Consider the following 15,374-nt stretch of genomic DNA (forward strand, 5'->3'; position numbering starts at 1 on the left):
GCTGGGGGATGGGTAGCACTGGCACACTGGCTCTAACCACATGGTCTTCTCACCACCACCTCTAGCATCTGTTGTCCTTAGGGGACCCAAGTCCTATCCATTTTCCATGGTGGTAGGGGGTGTCCCAAGCATCAAGTTCCCCTGCACAGATGCATCCCCCAGCATCTTGGTATTATTTGTGGCTTCCTGGTTTCTCCCTGCTACCTCCACATCTCAAGGCAGGAAGTGACTTAAGAGCAGCAGGATGCAGGTGGCTCCGGAGAGACTTCATGAAGTCACTGGTTCCTACACAATGAGCCGGAAGGCAAGGGCAGGGAAGGGGAGAACAAGGGCTGCTTAAAATGGATGGGACAGTGGGATGGGCACAAAATCCAAGATGGTATCCATGAAGAAGAACCCTCTTTCCCCAGTCCCCAGATCGCCACAGGCAAGAACCCAGGACACAACAAGCAGCACAGAGAGGCTTCTTTATTCCATGATTCTGGTCTTGCAAGATCTAACATCTCCACCCCCTGGCACTCTCCACCTGCCCATCCAATATGCTTAAAAATATATATATATATAGTTTCTTCTCAACTCTTTCCTCTGCTTTCCCTCCCTCCTTCAATTCTGCACTGAGGTTAAGAGGGAAAGAGGGAAAAGAGTAGCTTTCTAATCAATCCCCAAGTGACAGCCACTAGGACTGACCTGTCTTGAGGAAGCTCCATCCCACAAATTCAAAGTGCTTCTTACCCTCTACCCCATGTCCCTAAACGAACAGGCCCCAGAGCAACAGGGGCAGGACTGGTAATACTTCAGAGTATCACCTAACATTCTAGACGCTCCACACAGTTAAGAGACAACCCATTTCTAACTTTCTACCTACTTGGCCTAAACCAGAGACTGTGTCCCTCAAACAACCTCTTAATCCTACGGGAGACTTGGTCAACTAGATGGTCCATCAGTCAGTCTTTTAAAGCTTTAATCCCAACACTAATCTCGATCATAATCCCAACTATAGCAAATCCATAATGGAACTCAGCCCCTTTTCTGTCCCTGTGGAAGGTTCTAGTGCTTTCACTGGTTCCAGACAGGAATGTAGTGACGGGAAGACCAGGTCACACACTCAGCTTTTCTAAGGTAAGAAAGTTACCAAGCACCTGTGACTTCTAGAGGCAAAGAAATCTCTGAAATCTGGACACTTGCCAGAAGATGTCCAAATACCTACTAAAGGAAGAAAAGGTCATCTCATGTAGAACCCCCAGGGAACATTCTAACCCAGATGGCTCTGCAGTAAAGGAAAGGTCATAGTCTTTACTCAAGATAACTCTCCCCTAGATCATAGCATTCTTAAGAGACTGGGAAGACTCCGAAAAGATTGCATCATTTCTGATACGGAATTGCAGATCTCTCCTGCATAGAGGGATCAACTTCGTGCTAAGAACAGGCCCCTAGAGGGAGGATTGTGGGCTCAGCTCAAGCTCCTGGGTGAGTTCTATCAGATAGCCAAAACTACCATGGAGCCAAACCTAGGTGGCCAGACTAATAGGACAGTCAGGGGCCTAAGAGAAAGCCTCTCAAATCATCCCCCAATTTCCAGGACTGACAAAGGCCCCACACCCACTGCCTCCAGGAGGTATGTATTACCTCCATTTCATCATAGATTCTTGGAAGAACAGAAAAAGTCTATATCCAGTGCTAGCCTGCTAGAAAACCTACAATATTCAGAATATTTGAGAGGGTTCCTGACCCAATTCCACAAACCCACATGTTCCCAGAGCTGCCCTAGAACAAATAAAGGTTCCAGACCTAGAATTGAAGGGGAAGGGCACAGGGAACTCTTTTCTCCATTTTAAACAAACCAACGAGCAAGTGGGAAAATAACAATTCTAAAGATAAAAGTTGGACAATAATAATATAAAACACTCAAGCCAAAGGAGGCAGCCAAGTGCTAATCTCTGCCAGCAGAGCTGTGACCTCACATTCCGAGTTTCAGGTCACTTTTGATCACACTTGTAGAAGAGGGACATGGGAAATGCAATAGTATGAAGGCCCTGGTGCCACCCAGAAGCCTCAATAAATTATATTTACAGATAAATCAAATGAGACGGGGGCTGCAGGTGGAGGCCTGATTCCTTAAGGAAATCAGGCTTCCAGTCTCTCCGCTCCAGCTCCTAGCTTGTTCTCTGCTCAGAAACAATATCGATTGCGGGGAAGAGGTTTTGACCAGCAAAACAGAGGCAGATCAGGCCAGGATCTCCCACCCCTGCTCCCCGCAGTGAGAAATTAAAGGTGGTGGCCGTCGCTGATATCCAGGGGCCTCGCACACCCCCACGCCCAAGCCTGGCAGCGAACCCAGGCGTGAGCCGCAGCTTTCCGTCTTCCGGGAAGGGAGTGGGGCCGGGGCGGCACTCGGCTAGGGCCCCCCTAGAATGTGGTAGTGCACTTTGGTGTTGGTAGCAGCTCCGTGTTTCTGGCGCAGATGTAGCCGAAGTTGACTCTTGTGCCGGAAATGCAGACCACAGGGGTCGCACTGTAAGATGACAGCCGGGTCAGGTCTCTTCCCCACCCACGACCACCTTTTAGATGTTGAGCGAGGGAGAACCGCCCAGCACTCCACCTGAGAGAAGCTCTTGGGGATATAGGGAAGCCTCTTGAGTCCCCACATCCTCCCAAATGCTCGGGGGAAGGCCTAGGAGGCCCCCTTCAGCAAAGCGTTTTTACACCTGTCACCTCCTCTCCAGGACTGCGCCCCGTCCAGGAACCTAACTTCTATACCTGCCACCCCTACCTTCGGCCCCACCCCTTCCTCACAAGGACACCGCCCACCTAGCCTCGATCTAAAGGCCTCCAGGCCCGCTCCTTTCAGAGCCCCGCCCGTCGGTAAACAGGAGGTAATTCCAAGGCTTTGGGCTAGGCCAGGTCCGGTACTCACGTGGTAAGGCTTCTCTCCGGTATGGATGCGAACGTGACTCTTGAGGGTCTGTAGGTGGCGGAAGCGAGTCCCGCAGGTGGGGCAAGGATAGGGCTTCTCCCCGGTGTGGATCAGCACGTGCGCGCGCAGATGCGCTACCTGGGAAAGGAGGGAATCTCAGACCGCGCCCCTGGGAGGTACGGAACCCTCCCCATTCGGCCCACCTCGCCCTCTCGCAAATTTGTCTGCGATCAGGCTCTGAAACTGTCGTACCTGTACAAAGCGCGAGCCGCATGTCTCGCACTTATAGGGCTTCTCTCCCGAATGGATGCGGCTATGCGTTTTCAGGTTAGCCGGCCGGTTAAAGCGGGCTCCGCAGATGGAGCAGTGGTAGGGCTTTTCCCCTGGAGGCGGGGAGGAAGGGAGGTCAAGGAGAATAGCAGTGGGCACCAAGACTAGGGTCCTCTCCCTGCTCCTCCCCTACCTGTGTGCACCGTGCGGTGACTGGCCAGGTTGCCCTTATAGCGGAAGGCAGACCGGCAGAGCTGACACTTGTAGGGCTTGTCCTCATCCCCAGAAGCCACGGGGTCCAACCCCGATGAGCACCCAGCTACAGCCTCACAGTTCTGGCAGCTGAAAAATTCACCTCCTGGGGAGGGGGTGAGTCATGACAACAATACCAGTGAATTCTCAGACCACAGGGTAGCAGGTTTTGTTTTGTTTTGCCCCCAATTTACTGTTAAGGCTGCTGAGGCTCATTTGACCTGCTCTGGGCCATACGGTTATTTGAGAGGACAAGCCAGGATCTGTCTCTATGTCTGTATAATTTGAGAGTATTCTGCTAATCACTCCAATAGTGGTGGTAGGAGGTGGAGGCCCCTACTTATGGGTGGAAGTTTCTCTTTCTCTCTTTCTCTCACTCTCTCTTTTTTTTTTTTAATTTTAAAATATTTATTTCTTTGGCTGCATCAGTCTTAGTGGAGGCATGTGGGATCATGCCTCCCTTTGACCAGGGACTGAACCCAGGCCCTCTGCATTGGGAGCATGAAGTTTTAGCCACTGGACCACCAGGGAGTCCCTCCTCTCTTCTCTCTTGCACCACCCTGGATGACAGCTTGCCAGAGAGGCTTTGCCAGCCCTGGGCTGACCACTCAGCCCTGGATGGGAACACGCCAGAAGTTCCCAAACACTGCTGCTCATTGGAAGCTTTAAAAAAATACTGATGCCTGGTTTCCACTTGCAGACATTCCGATCTATGGGGTGTGACCTGCACAATGGGATTTAAAAACACTCTCTAGGTGATTCTAATTTGAAAATGGACTAGGCCTTCCCTGAGGTCTTTTGGCCCCAACTGGCCTTGAGTAGCCACAGGAGAAAAGCCAAGGGGGTAGAAGGAGAGGCTCTTACCTGGTGGTGGATGAGCCCTCCCAGAAGGTGACCCAGTGGTCTCTGGAGCCTGGGGTGTGAGCTGATGGTGGGTATTGACTGGAGCCTCACATTTGAACTGTACAGTGGCAGCAGTTGGAGAAAGCCTAGGCAGATGTCAAGGCCCAGAAAAATGATTAGGAGACATCATATGGTGGGGTATTGACCAATGTACCCTATCCAGTTGTATTGCCAAGGGCGTACCTCACCAAGTAAGCCTGGCCTCTGGCCAGCTCCCTAAGGTGAAGCCCACTCCCTCACTTCCTGTTACTGATCACTCAGGCCCAATGGTTGTGCCTCTTGAGCTGAGGCTACTGCTACAAATTCTGGGGTTGGGGTGGGATGGGGTGGTTTCCAGTTTCTGTACCTGCTCTGGGGACTGGAAATGGGTCCTTCTTCACTGCTGCTGCTGCTGGAAGCCTCATCTCCACTGGGGAGCCGGGCCTGGGAGCAAAGTTGACCAGAACTCTCCCTCGCCAGGCTCCCTGCTTGGGAGGCCTGAGAGTTCAGTATGATGAACTTGTATTTTTTCCAGTTGCAGGCCTTGGGGTCTGGACTGTGTGGACTTGGGGGCCCTTGACTGCAGCTGCGAGACTCAGTAGGTGGGTCAGGGTGCCCTTCCGAGCGCCTGGGACTGCCTGGCGGAGGGGCCGTTGGCGGCGTGGGGGGTTCTGCCTCCAGGGGCCGCAGAGATATGCCCAAAGGCTCATAGCTGAGAAAAAGTGCGATGGACATTAGTGCTATTCCCTAATCTTGGCCTCTGCCCTTGACACCTGGGATGCCATTTCACCCACGAGGAACACCAAGTTGGGGCTCCCTCACCTGGCCTGGATGAAGCGGTGGCATGCCTGGACCACATGCTCCATCTGCAAGTAGGTGGCGGCCGCGAGGACTGCTGGTGCGGTGGCCGGAGAGAGACGTAGGCGCGAAGTGTACATGAAGTCCAGAAGGGGAGCGAAGCCCCCGGCTTCGGGGCCCCCGGGCAGGGAGAGCATGTCTACCCCTACTCCTGCACGGCCTCGGAAAATTGAATAGAAGAAGCCACTGGAAAGAGGGAAGATATGTCGGGTTACGGGCTGGGGAACCAAGGGGAACTCTACCCTGTCGAAAGCCCTGCTCCTATAAGAAGCCCCGCCTCCCTAACTCTCACCCCTCCCTCAATTCCCTGTCGCTCCGCCTCCTGTTTGTGGAAGGCTTGGCTTCCGTGTCCTCCCAAAGACCTTATAGCCCCGCCCCTTTCCCATTTGGTCCCACCCCACTCCATGAGCCACCCCTCGAACCTGCAGGCAATAAGAACTGCCTTGTGAGCTCGAAGGGGTTGCCCGCCAACCAGCAGCGTGACGTCAGTGAGGATCCCGCGCAGGCGCAGCTCATTTAGGTTGCCGAGCACGTCGGAGGAGTGGCGAGTAAACTCGCGGACGTAGCCCAGCGCTCCCTCCGGGGTAGCGGTGGAACCCATAGCGACGGAGGCCTGCGGGTGCCAAGGAAAGGGCTCAGGGATCCTTGTCGTCCCAAGACGCCTTCCCTTCCGCAGTTTGCCTCTTCCTCCTGAGGTGCAGGGGAAAGCCCCCGGCCCCGGCTCACGCAGTTTTACTTAATTCATCTCGTTCTGTCAGCCCTCAACCTCAGTATCGACCGATTTCCTCCTCTAAGATTCCACAGCGCTTGGAGCGAGTTGAAGTGTCCCACACCGCTGCGTCGATGGCAAGCGTTGGGAATCCAGTCTGCAGCGCCCTTACTTAGACTCCCAATGCCCTTCCAGTATCCGCATTTCCCCTCTGCCTCACCGCGAGCCTGGTCTCAGGTGTACGATCCTGCCTGGAGACCTCAGACGACCTGTGGTCCTCATCCCTCCATATCCCAATCGAAGCTCCCTTCCCCGAACCACGAAATTCCACTCTCTAGTCCTGGATCCCTAGTTTAGCCCAATTTCTGAGCCTCGGTCTTCCTACCATCAACAAGCCCCAACCCTCTTAAGGGACCCAGGAGTCTGCCTCCCTCAGTCTCTGGTTCTTACCCCCGTCCTGCAGGGGCTTCAGCTTCTCTTCTCAAGGGGGGCGGGGTCTCTCTCCCCTCTTGGCCTCGGCTCCTTTATCTGGCCGGGATGTCGGGGGCGGGGGTGGAGGTGGGGTGAACGCCTGGGTCTGTATCCTTCCTTCCTCGCTTTCCAGATGGCGAACCCGGGGCGGGGTCTCCGGCTCCAGGGCGGGACCTCGGAAACGCTTGGGTGGTCGTAAAGTAAGGGGTCTTGGGCCACTGAAAGTGGAACCGAGGGTGGGACATTGATATTGGGGAGGAGGTTGGGGATGTTGAGATGGGAAACATGGGTGACTAAGTCGTTGGGTGACTTAGGTCGTCGGGGGACCCGGGACAGCGAAAATTTATGTGTTGGCTTTAGAAAGGAGCCTCTTACAGGAGAGTGAATACAGCAAACCCCTGCCCCTGCAATGTACGGTATTAAGGAAGATTGAGGGGAGCCCAAAGAAACACCGGGTTTGAGGAGGAGACGGTGGGCTCCCGTGGGGTCTCAGACAGGGAGGGTGTGGTCATTCAACAGACTTCTCTAGCGGGGCCTGCAAAAGAGGGGCTCTGACTGGGCGCGATAGGGAGGGGGCGGATATGATTTCTAGTTCGTTTCCTTTCATTGTCCTGCGACCGGACGGCTCCGCCAGCTGCTTCCCCTCGAGGAGGTGGGGAAAGCCCCGGGTGGCGGCCGAGAGACGCTCAAGAGACCTAGGGTCCGAACTTTTCGCTCCCGACGCTCTTCTGAATCCTTTTAGGGATCCAGAGAGGCAGATTCCCGCCCAAAGCCTGCTCGCCCTCCCCCAGTCCCAGCTCTTTAGGGCCTTGAGCACCCGCCCGTCGGCGACGCTTAGAGGCTGGCGGGACGCCGCGGTCCAGCGCGGCAAGCAGGCGAAGCTCGGCAATGTTCGGCTCCTTCCACGAGGGGGCGGAAGAGCACTAGCCTCGCCGCGCCCTTCGTCTCCACTCGGCTGGGGGTCCATTCATCCGGGGGCGCAGGATCATTTAGGTCTGGGCGGTCATTCTCCCCTTCTTTGCTCGCATTTACTTTGTCCAGGGGACTAGGGTTGGGCGGAGGGAGGGAGAGTTAGGCGACAGAGGGGACTTCCCTCTGAACCTGGGGTTCCTGCCTGGGGTGAGAAATCCGCGGACTTTGGGAACCAGAGAAATGAGTGGGACAAAGAGCCAGGGTTCTGAGTCCTGGGAGCCCAGGATTCTTATTAACCTAGAGGCTATTATCTGTATTTAGAGGTGTTTTTTTTTTTTTTTTTTTTTTAGTGAACGTTAATGTAATGGCTGGATGTCGTCACCGACTCGATGGACATGAGTTTGAGTGAACTCCGGGAGTTGGTGATGGACAGGGAGGCCTGGCGTGCTGCGATTCATGGGGTCGCAAAGAGTCGGACACGACAGAGCGACTGAACTGAACTGAATGTAAAAGTTAGATACACTGAACCAACAGAAGAGGAAAGGGAGGGTCTCAGGGTAACAAGGGAGAGAGGGCAGAAGGGGCTGATAACCCCAATTTAAGTCCCTGATCTGGGAGATAGGCACGGGTCACACCCTCGTATTTTGTTTGGGGAGATGAGATTCATTTGGAGAACGGAGATGAGGTTCATTTGGATAACGGGGGCCAGAGCTGAGTCTAGCTGCCTTGCATTTGGGCTCAGGAACGTCTACAATTGCCCAGTAATGACTGGCCATAATCCGTGGAGCTGCTTATAGAGACCTGAGGCCCTCCTCTTCAGAACTGAGGATGTCTTTATTTGGGTGCAGGAAAGAACTGCTGAGACATTGGGAATGGGGAACTAGGGATTCGAGATGGTGTGCTGGCTTCTGCAAATGAGGGTTACTTTGGTCTCTGCCCAGTTGGAGGTGGGAGTTAGACCTGCGGCTCCTTTGGGATCAGGGTGGAGTTACTTTTATGTTATCTGGTCTATCTGTCAGATGTGGGGTGTTGAGTTACTGTGATCATTCTGGGCTCTGAGGGCTGCATTCAGGGTTGAGGGTCAGTAGTAAGTCTGAGGTATGGAGCTGACCTTGGGCTTCCCGGTGGATCAGTCAGTAAAGAATCTGCCTGCAATGTAGGAGACCTGGGTTTACTCCCTGGGTCGGGAAGATCCCATGGAGAAGGAAATAGCAACCCACTCCAGTGTCCTTGGCTGGAAAATCCCATGGACAGAGGAGCCTGGTGGGCTTTAGTCCATGGGATTGCAAAGAGCTGGGCACGACTGAGTGACTAACACTTTCATGGAGCTAATTTTGAAGCTATATTAGTTCTGGGATTCTTACACCCACAGTCAGCTAGGTGTTCTTTGGAGATGGATGAAAATTTGGTTTAGGGTATTCATAGTCATTGGTGTATGTGGACAATCTGATTTCAAGTACAGTAATCATGGTGGGTTTGGGGTACAGTCTGATGGGGGTACCAGATAAATTTTGAGGTTCAGATTATATTTGGGGGGTATGAAATTCAATTTGGGGCTTTTATTAGCTTGAGGTGGAACATAATAGGAACCTGGAAGCAAGTTGGAAGGCCTTCTGTGATTGTGGGTCTTTGCCAGGGAGCCAGGCTTTACATTTGAATGCTGTGCAAGTTTGAAGGCCTTCTGTGATTGTGGGTCCTTGCTGGGGAGCAAGGCTTTATATTTGAATGTTGTGCAAGCTTACTTTGAGGAGGGGGATATTTCTATGTATGCATGAGAGCCAGGAGGCTTTTTCCAGGGGGAAAAACAAGGTGAGGGCTGAGGGTAGGAGACTACAGTTTTGGGGTGTCCTTATTTTGGGGTGTTTTGCCACTCCTTGTTGCATTTGTTGAAGCTGAGTGGTAGATCATGATGTGAGATTGATTTTAGGGTTCACTTAATTTGGACTATGATAATGGTTTGGGATATCCTTTGCTTTTAGCTCCCTCTCACCCTAGACTCTAGAAGTCTCTTTAGTGAACCTCCAAATATGCCCAAGATTTGATGGAAGAAATTTGGAAAGGGAGTCTATCTCCTTTTATTTTTATGTGGCCTGGATAGATCTGAGGGAGAAAAGGCGGTTTCAGATTCTGAACCCCAATTTATTAAGGGCACACACCTCGACTTAGGGGAAGGCGGGGGGAAGTGGAATATCGTGGTCAAGTGGACACTCCTGACTAGGGCAGTGCCGTTGAAATTGTGGCAAGGAGAGGTGGTGATGAGGTACAAGGAGGTGAATCTTGTACCCTGATTTTCTAGGATAAGAGCCCCAAACAGAAAGCAGACAGAGGACTGGGAGTGTGGGTGAGATGAGGGGGGGTTCCCCACGGCAGCAGGGGCTGGGGGGTAAACCAGGCCAGTTCTGCACACCCCGGTCCCTGCTCTCTTCGGCTCTCCTCCCCTCTCTCCCTCCCACCGCCCACCCCCCCAACCCAAGGAAAAAAAAACTGCCTGTGCAACAGCAATGGCAGATTCCAATCCTCCAGGCTTTCCTAAACCACCACGGAGACCAGCCAGGGGGGAGGGGAAGGGAGGATCGGGCTTTCCTGCTTCCCTAAGACTGGGGCTATGAGCTTGACCTCCTGGCCCCTAGCCCTTCGAGGAGTGCCCCCCTCCCCCGGCCTGGAAGCCAGGTGTCCTGGACCCTAGCCCCCGAGCGGGGGGGCCTGGAGAGACGGGAGGAGGAAGGAGGGAGTGACTTCCAAAATTGGCATCGGGACAGAGCAGGGCTGGCGGGAGGCAGGTGAAAGACGGAATTTTCCTGAAAAAACGGGGGGATCTGAGGACCCCAAATTTGGGGAGCTAGTCCAGGACCGTCCTGCCAACATCCTAGATTTTTTTGGGATTTTTTGGGGCCCCCGGGACCCCTCTAGATGGGGTGAGGAATGTAGTGTTGGGGGAATCTGACTGGGGCACTGCAGCTGCCTCTCCCGCCGAGTTGGAGACGGATGGGCTGGGACGGGTTTGGGGGGGGTGTCCCCAATTCTGACTGGAAGTGGAGGAACCCCCTCCTGTGCTCTCTTGTGGGGGTCCCCCCTCCCTAGGGCACTCCCCACTCCCTGAGCCAGCCGAGAGGAAGGAGGCCAGCGATGCGACTGGGGCGGCTCCTTTCTCCTGCACCCCAAATGTGAGGGATGCACCCCAAATTTTGTTCCCTTCAAAATAGGGGACCAGGATCTCAGGGGAGAGTAGCTGAGGTAAGTGGGGAGGAAAGTGTCCCCTGTTTTCAGGAGAGACGTGGCGGTTGGGGGGGAGGTTTGGAGGTGCGTGCTGGGGTGGGGTTGGGCTTTGTCAGTCTTGAAATTGGGGGGATGATTGAAGAGGCTTTCTCTTACACCCCGAAACTGTAGTCCCCCAGATGGAAACCAAAGACTGAGACCAGAGGGCCCCCCAACATCCCCAGCCGTTAGTATAGTGTTTGATTTCTGTTTCATCCATCCCCACAAAGGCTCTGCCGAGGATGGGAGCTGGGGGCAGCTGTTCAGTTTTGGGGTTATGGAGGGGGGTGTGAAGAGCAGGAAGCCTTGGCCGAATTTGATGTGGGACAGATAGGGGTCTCGTCTGAGGGGGTCTGGCATCCCCCGGGGCCTAAAAAGACTGCTTACACCACCATCTTAGATCTTTTTGATTGCTAAGAGTTTTGGGGGGTGTGTCGGAAGGGGGGGTGGTAAAGGGAGGATAACTTTTGGGTTTTAGAGGATATTATTTTGATTTGCGGAAGGGATTTTGGCCCTTGGATTTTGCTTTCTGGGGGGTGTTTTTTAAAAATCAAGTCCTGGACAGGAGAAAAAGGCTGAGGGAAGGCCTAGGGTGGGGGTGGGGAGAGGCATGTTTGTCAGCTTAAACGTGGCTTTCTGGGGTGGGCCCGCCTTCCTGGGCCTGGTGAATAGGCTGGTAGGGGTTGTCGCGGGGGGTGGGACTTGGGTCCTGGGGGGCCATGAGGAGTGGGGACAGTCCCGGGGGTTGAATACCTGGCCCCCAGGTCCAGAAGGCCCTCTTCCTGGGCCCTGCTGCTCCCCTTTCCCCCTGGCCTCCATTTCCTGCCTTTGGCCTCCATCTTGTGGCAGGCCCAGGGCCCAGGGCGACTTCCGGCCCCCCTCTCCCAACCATCTTCCGGCCCCACCACCTCTGGACTGCCAACTCCCAACACTGCTGTCCTTGGCCTTCTGTCTTTCCTTGCTTTCTCTTGGGTTCTGACCCAGGCAGGGGAGGAACGGACACAGGAAGCCTTGGGTCCCTGCCCTTGCTGAGTCGAGAGGCAGTCTGTTGGTCCTCCACAGTCATTCCCTATTTCCTCAGATCCCACCCCCCCCACACACTAGGGATCCCTTGAGCAGAGTTCCTACAGGGAAGATGGTTCCAGTCTTACTACACTGTAAGCTCACCCCATAGGCCCTTCTCCCTTCAGTTGTCTGCTCAGCTCCTAGCTCTAGTTTCTTGTTTTCCCCAACCCTTCTTGGGGCCATGTTTGCCTTTCAGCCTTCTCTCCCCACCCTTGGTGGTGGGGGGTCTTCACAGCACTGTCTTGTGCTCCCTTTCTCTCAACCCACCCCAGTCCTGCTCCCGCCCCAGCAGCACACTGTGGTTTGTACGGCACTGTGGCCACGTCCAAACCACACTGTGGTGTTAGAGCGAGGGTGGGGGAGGCACCGCTGAGGCTTGGCCCGGGAGGCCACCCTGGAGAAGCGACACAGAAAACATCTGGGGCCTTCTGGTGAGGTGGGAGGTGGGGTGGGGTGGGGCGGGGAATGGGAGGTGTGAAAGCCCTGGAAGCTGCCCCTCTGAAGTCCCCAGAGCAGTCTCAGGAGTACTGGCTGCCAGAGACCCCGGAGTACATCCTGCCTCCAGAGAGCAAAGTGGAGTCTTTGTTGCCCACGCCCAGCTCCCCTGGCTCTAGCAGCACAGAAATATTGGCACTGGGAAGAAAGCCTGCCAATATTGGCTGTGCTGCTCCAGGCAGGGTGGTGAGAGCTGCCGAGGAGAGGCTAAGCCGAGAGAGAAATGTCCCCCGTACTCCAGTAATGTCAGGCGGAAAGCACCAGGCTGAGAGGCAGATCTTTATTGTTTTCTGTATAAAAACATCCATCAGTTGCGGGGGGACCCAGGGGTTGGGGTGCAGATGCTCATACAGGAACAGCAAGGTGGGTTGCCCCTGGCAGCCTTTCCACCCTGTCACATGCAGGCCTTGCTCAGAGTCCCAGGCGATCCACAGGTCCAGGGTGAACAGTGAGAGGGGTCAGAGGTGGAAGGCTCAGCATGAGAGCAGAGGAGGATCAGCGGAGGTCAAGAGAAGGCCAGAATCCAGGGTCAGGCTGTCTGGAACAGGAAGTAAAATGGGCCGAGATGGAGCGAGTCCCAAGTAGGACTCCCGCCTCCCCAGAGCACCTGGCTCCTTACAGACCTGACCCTTGCATGCATAGCAAGGAACTTTCTCTTTCCCAGGTCACGGTAGGGGGCTCCTGCTGAGACCCTCCCCACCATCCCCCATCCCTTCAGCTGTTTTGGGAGGAAGAGGACTCCTACCCTGGTCGAAGTTGAGTTTCTTGGTTGGAGGAGTTTCTCCTAGCCCCTCAATATCCACCAGGTCACTGTTGGCGTCCGAGTCATTCAGAGCACTGAGTGTCACATCTGGGAGGGGGGCACAAGCTAGGTACTAGGTTCCCTGATGGTTCTCCCCCCACCCCACCCACTTTCCAAAGTTCAACCTCTCCTTCCCTCCCTTCCCCACCCCAGCCAGTTTCTGGAACCTTCACTAGGAGAGGAAAAGAGATCTGTCCTCTGACCAAAGCCCAACTCTCTCACTGAACCACGGATGGACATCTAATCCCCAGGCAACAACTCCACAGCCCTCACCAGCCTTCTGTTTCTTTATGGGGGGACCCCCGGCCTCGGGGACACTGGAGCTGCTTGGTGGAGGAGCAGTTGGAGGAGGCGACAATACACCAGATGCCACCTTCTTGGGCCCTTTCTTGGGTGAATCGGCTGGAAGGGGGATACCAGAGTCTTCATATACCTTTCGTTTCACGGTGGCCTTTATCTGAGCCCTAAAGAGATGAGAGAGCAAGTTAGGAAGGGAGTCATAAAAAAGGCTTAGGGAATAAGGGGGTGGGGGCAGGGGAGATGGGCCACTCTGAAGGAACACTAGGGAGCCCCTTCATAGGAATCCAGGTGAAGGCTTCAATGACCTTTGCTAGGGTTCTTGTTTTCCTGGAAGCTTTAAAGCCAATGAGGGCAAATGGAGTATGAAGAGTGGAGTCTCTCAACTGAGGAGTGGGAAAGGCCCACCCCCTAATTCTCTTGTGGGAGAGATGTATGGATGTGGAAGGCTACCAGGTAAGCCTGGGTGATGTACAGGTTGATTGAAACTTATTAACAGATCCTGATCGACTAGTTCAGGATCATAATATCCCTGGAAACACCACAGGAGTGTTCAAAAGATCTGTATAAATAACCAGGGAATTCCTATTAGCAAATTCAGTTACTGGGTATCTTAAACTACTGGGTAACCTAAAACTAAATTCATGTAAGGTCCTGATGACCACAGCATTTTAGTAACTTCTGACCAATTGTGACAATTCTTTTATTCTTTCAGTTCTCGAGGGACTCACAGAGTAGGAAAGATATTGAGCTGGAAGGGAGTTTGAGGAAGATGGAACAAATGGGTATGGAGGAAGAAAGCTGCCCACCCGCCCTTTCTCTGCCAGCCAGCCCTCCCTCACACTGTCCGTTCCTTGATGACACAGCTGATGTGATTAAGATCGTCCCCAAATCGCTTCACAGCAGCCCTCAGCATCTCTATCTCCGTCTCCGTCCACTTGGCACTGTCAGAAGGGGAGAGGGGAATAGCGAAAGTGGGAGGAGGAGGGATGTGGAGCCAGCCCACAGGCTACGCATTCCACAGCAACCAGCCTCCTCCCTGCAATGTCCGGGGCCCCTTCCATAAAGAGGTCCTCTTTAAAAAACAAACAAAAAAATTCTTAAGGCCCTGTGGGAACCCTGAGGACTCCCATCCAAACTATAATGCAACAACCTTAGAATAAAACGGCTCCCCCATCAACGTGAAACAGCTGCTGTAAACAGCCCACTGAAACTAATTCAACAAGTGGCGGGGGCGGGGGGGGGGGGGGGAGGCGGGTGTCTTACAAACAGAACACCTAAACACAATCTGTTGCAATCTGACGGAATTCCACATGATTTGGGGTGAATGGGTAGTGGTGATGGTCTATGCTCTGCCAATGCGCAGCAGGACAGAATTGTGAAATGAGTCCGGATTACGAGCCTCAGTCTGTGGTTTATCTGTCATTCATTCATTCATTCAATAATCATTTATTAAGACCTACTCTGCGCTGTGCCAGGCACGAAGGGAAACTAACATCTGTCCCTGCCCTAGAAGAATGTCGGTGTCTGTGATCGAGTCCCAGCGTCTGCTCTCAGCGTCCAGGTCCCCAGCCCGGGCTCACGTACCCCGCGGGGGAAGAGTCGGCCACAGGATGCAGCTGCATCGTCAGCTCTCCGAGCTTCGTGAAGGCGGCGCCCGCCGCGGAGAAGATCTCTCCGACCTGGGGGCGGGGCAGCGTTACGGGGGGCCGGCGCACAGCCCCGCGCCGTCCCGCCCGGAGCCCCTAGCCCCACCCCAGGTTGGACTCCCGCCCGCCCCCCGCCCGGGACGGAAGAGCCGCGAGCCAACTGGGGGGCCCGCCCTCCCGTGGCCGCCAGGGAGCGCTGTCCGCGAGGGAGGTCGAACCTTTGTGGACGCTGACGTCATGGCCCCGAGCGCCTCCTCACGGAGACGCCGCCGCTGCCACTACCTCGGAGCCGGGACCAAGAAGAGCCAGGCGGTGCAACAGCTCCGGCCCCCGCGCAGGAAGTCCCGCCCCTCCCAGCAGCTGATTGGCTCCAGTTTGGGCGCTCACCGCCTCACGAGCCGCGGGTACTTAGGCCACCTCGGCGCGCGGGAAGGAGAGTGGAAGACACCGCCTCACTTCCGGCCCGGTTTCACTCCACTTCCGTTGATGGGTCGGGATTCCCTATTTGGAGGCCGACCTCTAACCCGGGTACCCGCCTCCTAA

General features: G+C 54.7%; 2 protein-coding genes and 1 long non-coding RNA gene across 14 annotated transcripts; 1 reads left to right on the plus strand and 2 right to left on the minus strand.

Moving 5' to 3' along the window:
• Positions 1-450: 450 nt before the first annotated feature.
• On the minus strand, positions 451-6,368 carry BCL6B (BCL6B transcription repressor). Of its 4 annotated transcripts, XM_086359344.1 has the most exons (9): positions 6,336-6,368; positions 5,599-5,789; positions 5,141-5,362; positions 4,686-5,030; positions 4,301-4,425; positions 3,378-3,542; positions 3,167-3,297; positions 2,915-3,052; positions 451-2,512 (listed from the first exon to the last, which is right to left on the minus strand). In XM_086359344.1, the coding sequence occupies exons 2-9, from the start codon at positions 5,775-5,777 to the stop codon at positions 2,396-2,398; spliced, it is 1,422 nt and encodes a 473-aa protein (XP_086215470.1). In that variant the 5' UTR covers positions 5,778-5,789; positions 6,336-6,368; the 3' UTR covers positions 451-2,395. The 4 variants fall into 4 exon arrangements, with proteins under 4 accessions (XP_086215470.1, XP_086215472.1, XP_086215471.1 ...); XM_086359346.1 differs by lacking the exon at positions 4,686-5,030; XM_086359345.1 differs by lacking the exon at positions 3,378-3,542.
• A 3,783-nt stretch (positions 6,369-10,151) lies between these two features.
• On the plus strand, positions 10,152-14,082 carry LOC147352183 (uncharacterized). 2 transcript variants are annotated; one of them, XR_015148002.1, is made up of 2 exons: positions 10,152-10,502; positions 13,898-14,082. It is a non-coding gene; the product is annotated as an uncharacterized LOC147352183 (long non-coding RNA). The 2 variants fall into 2 exon arrangements; XR_015148001.1 differs by lacking the exon at positions 10,152-10,502 and adding an exon at positions 13,039-13,638.
• On the minus strand, positions 12,350-15,370 carry BACC1 (BPTF associated chromatin complex component 1). Of its 8 annotated transcripts, none has more exons than XM_086359368.1 (6): positions 15,050-15,370; positions 14,770-14,864; positions 14,025-14,126; positions 13,159-13,349; positions 12,829-12,933; positions 12,350-12,621 (listed from the first exon to the last, which is right to left on the minus strand). In XM_086359368.1, the coding sequence occupies exons 1-6, from the start codon at positions 15,068-15,070 to the stop codon at positions 12,557-12,559; spliced, it is 579 nt and encodes a 192-aa protein (XP_086215494.1). In that variant the 5' UTR covers positions 15,071-15,370; the 3' UTR covers positions 12,350-12,556. The 8 variants fall into 8 exon arrangements, with proteins under 8 accessions (XP_086215494.1, XP_086215496.1, XP_086215495.1 ...); XM_086359370.1 differs by having other exon boundaries at positions 12,350-12,617; positions 15,050-15,332; XM_086359369.1 differs by having other exon boundaries at positions 12,350-12,617; positions 12,829-12,951; positions 15,050-15,332.
• Between the last annotated feature and the right edge of the window lie 4 nt (positions 15,371-15,374).

Source organism: Bos grunniens, chromosome 19 (assembly GCF_055505025.1).
Source record: "Bos grunniens cultivar Pamir isolate PY7600 chromosome 19, Bosgru_T2T1.0, whole genome shotgun sequence".
NCBI classification, from domain to species: domain Eukaryota; kingdom Metazoa; phylum Chordata; class Mammalia; order Artiodactyla; family Bovidae; genus Bos; species Bos grunniens.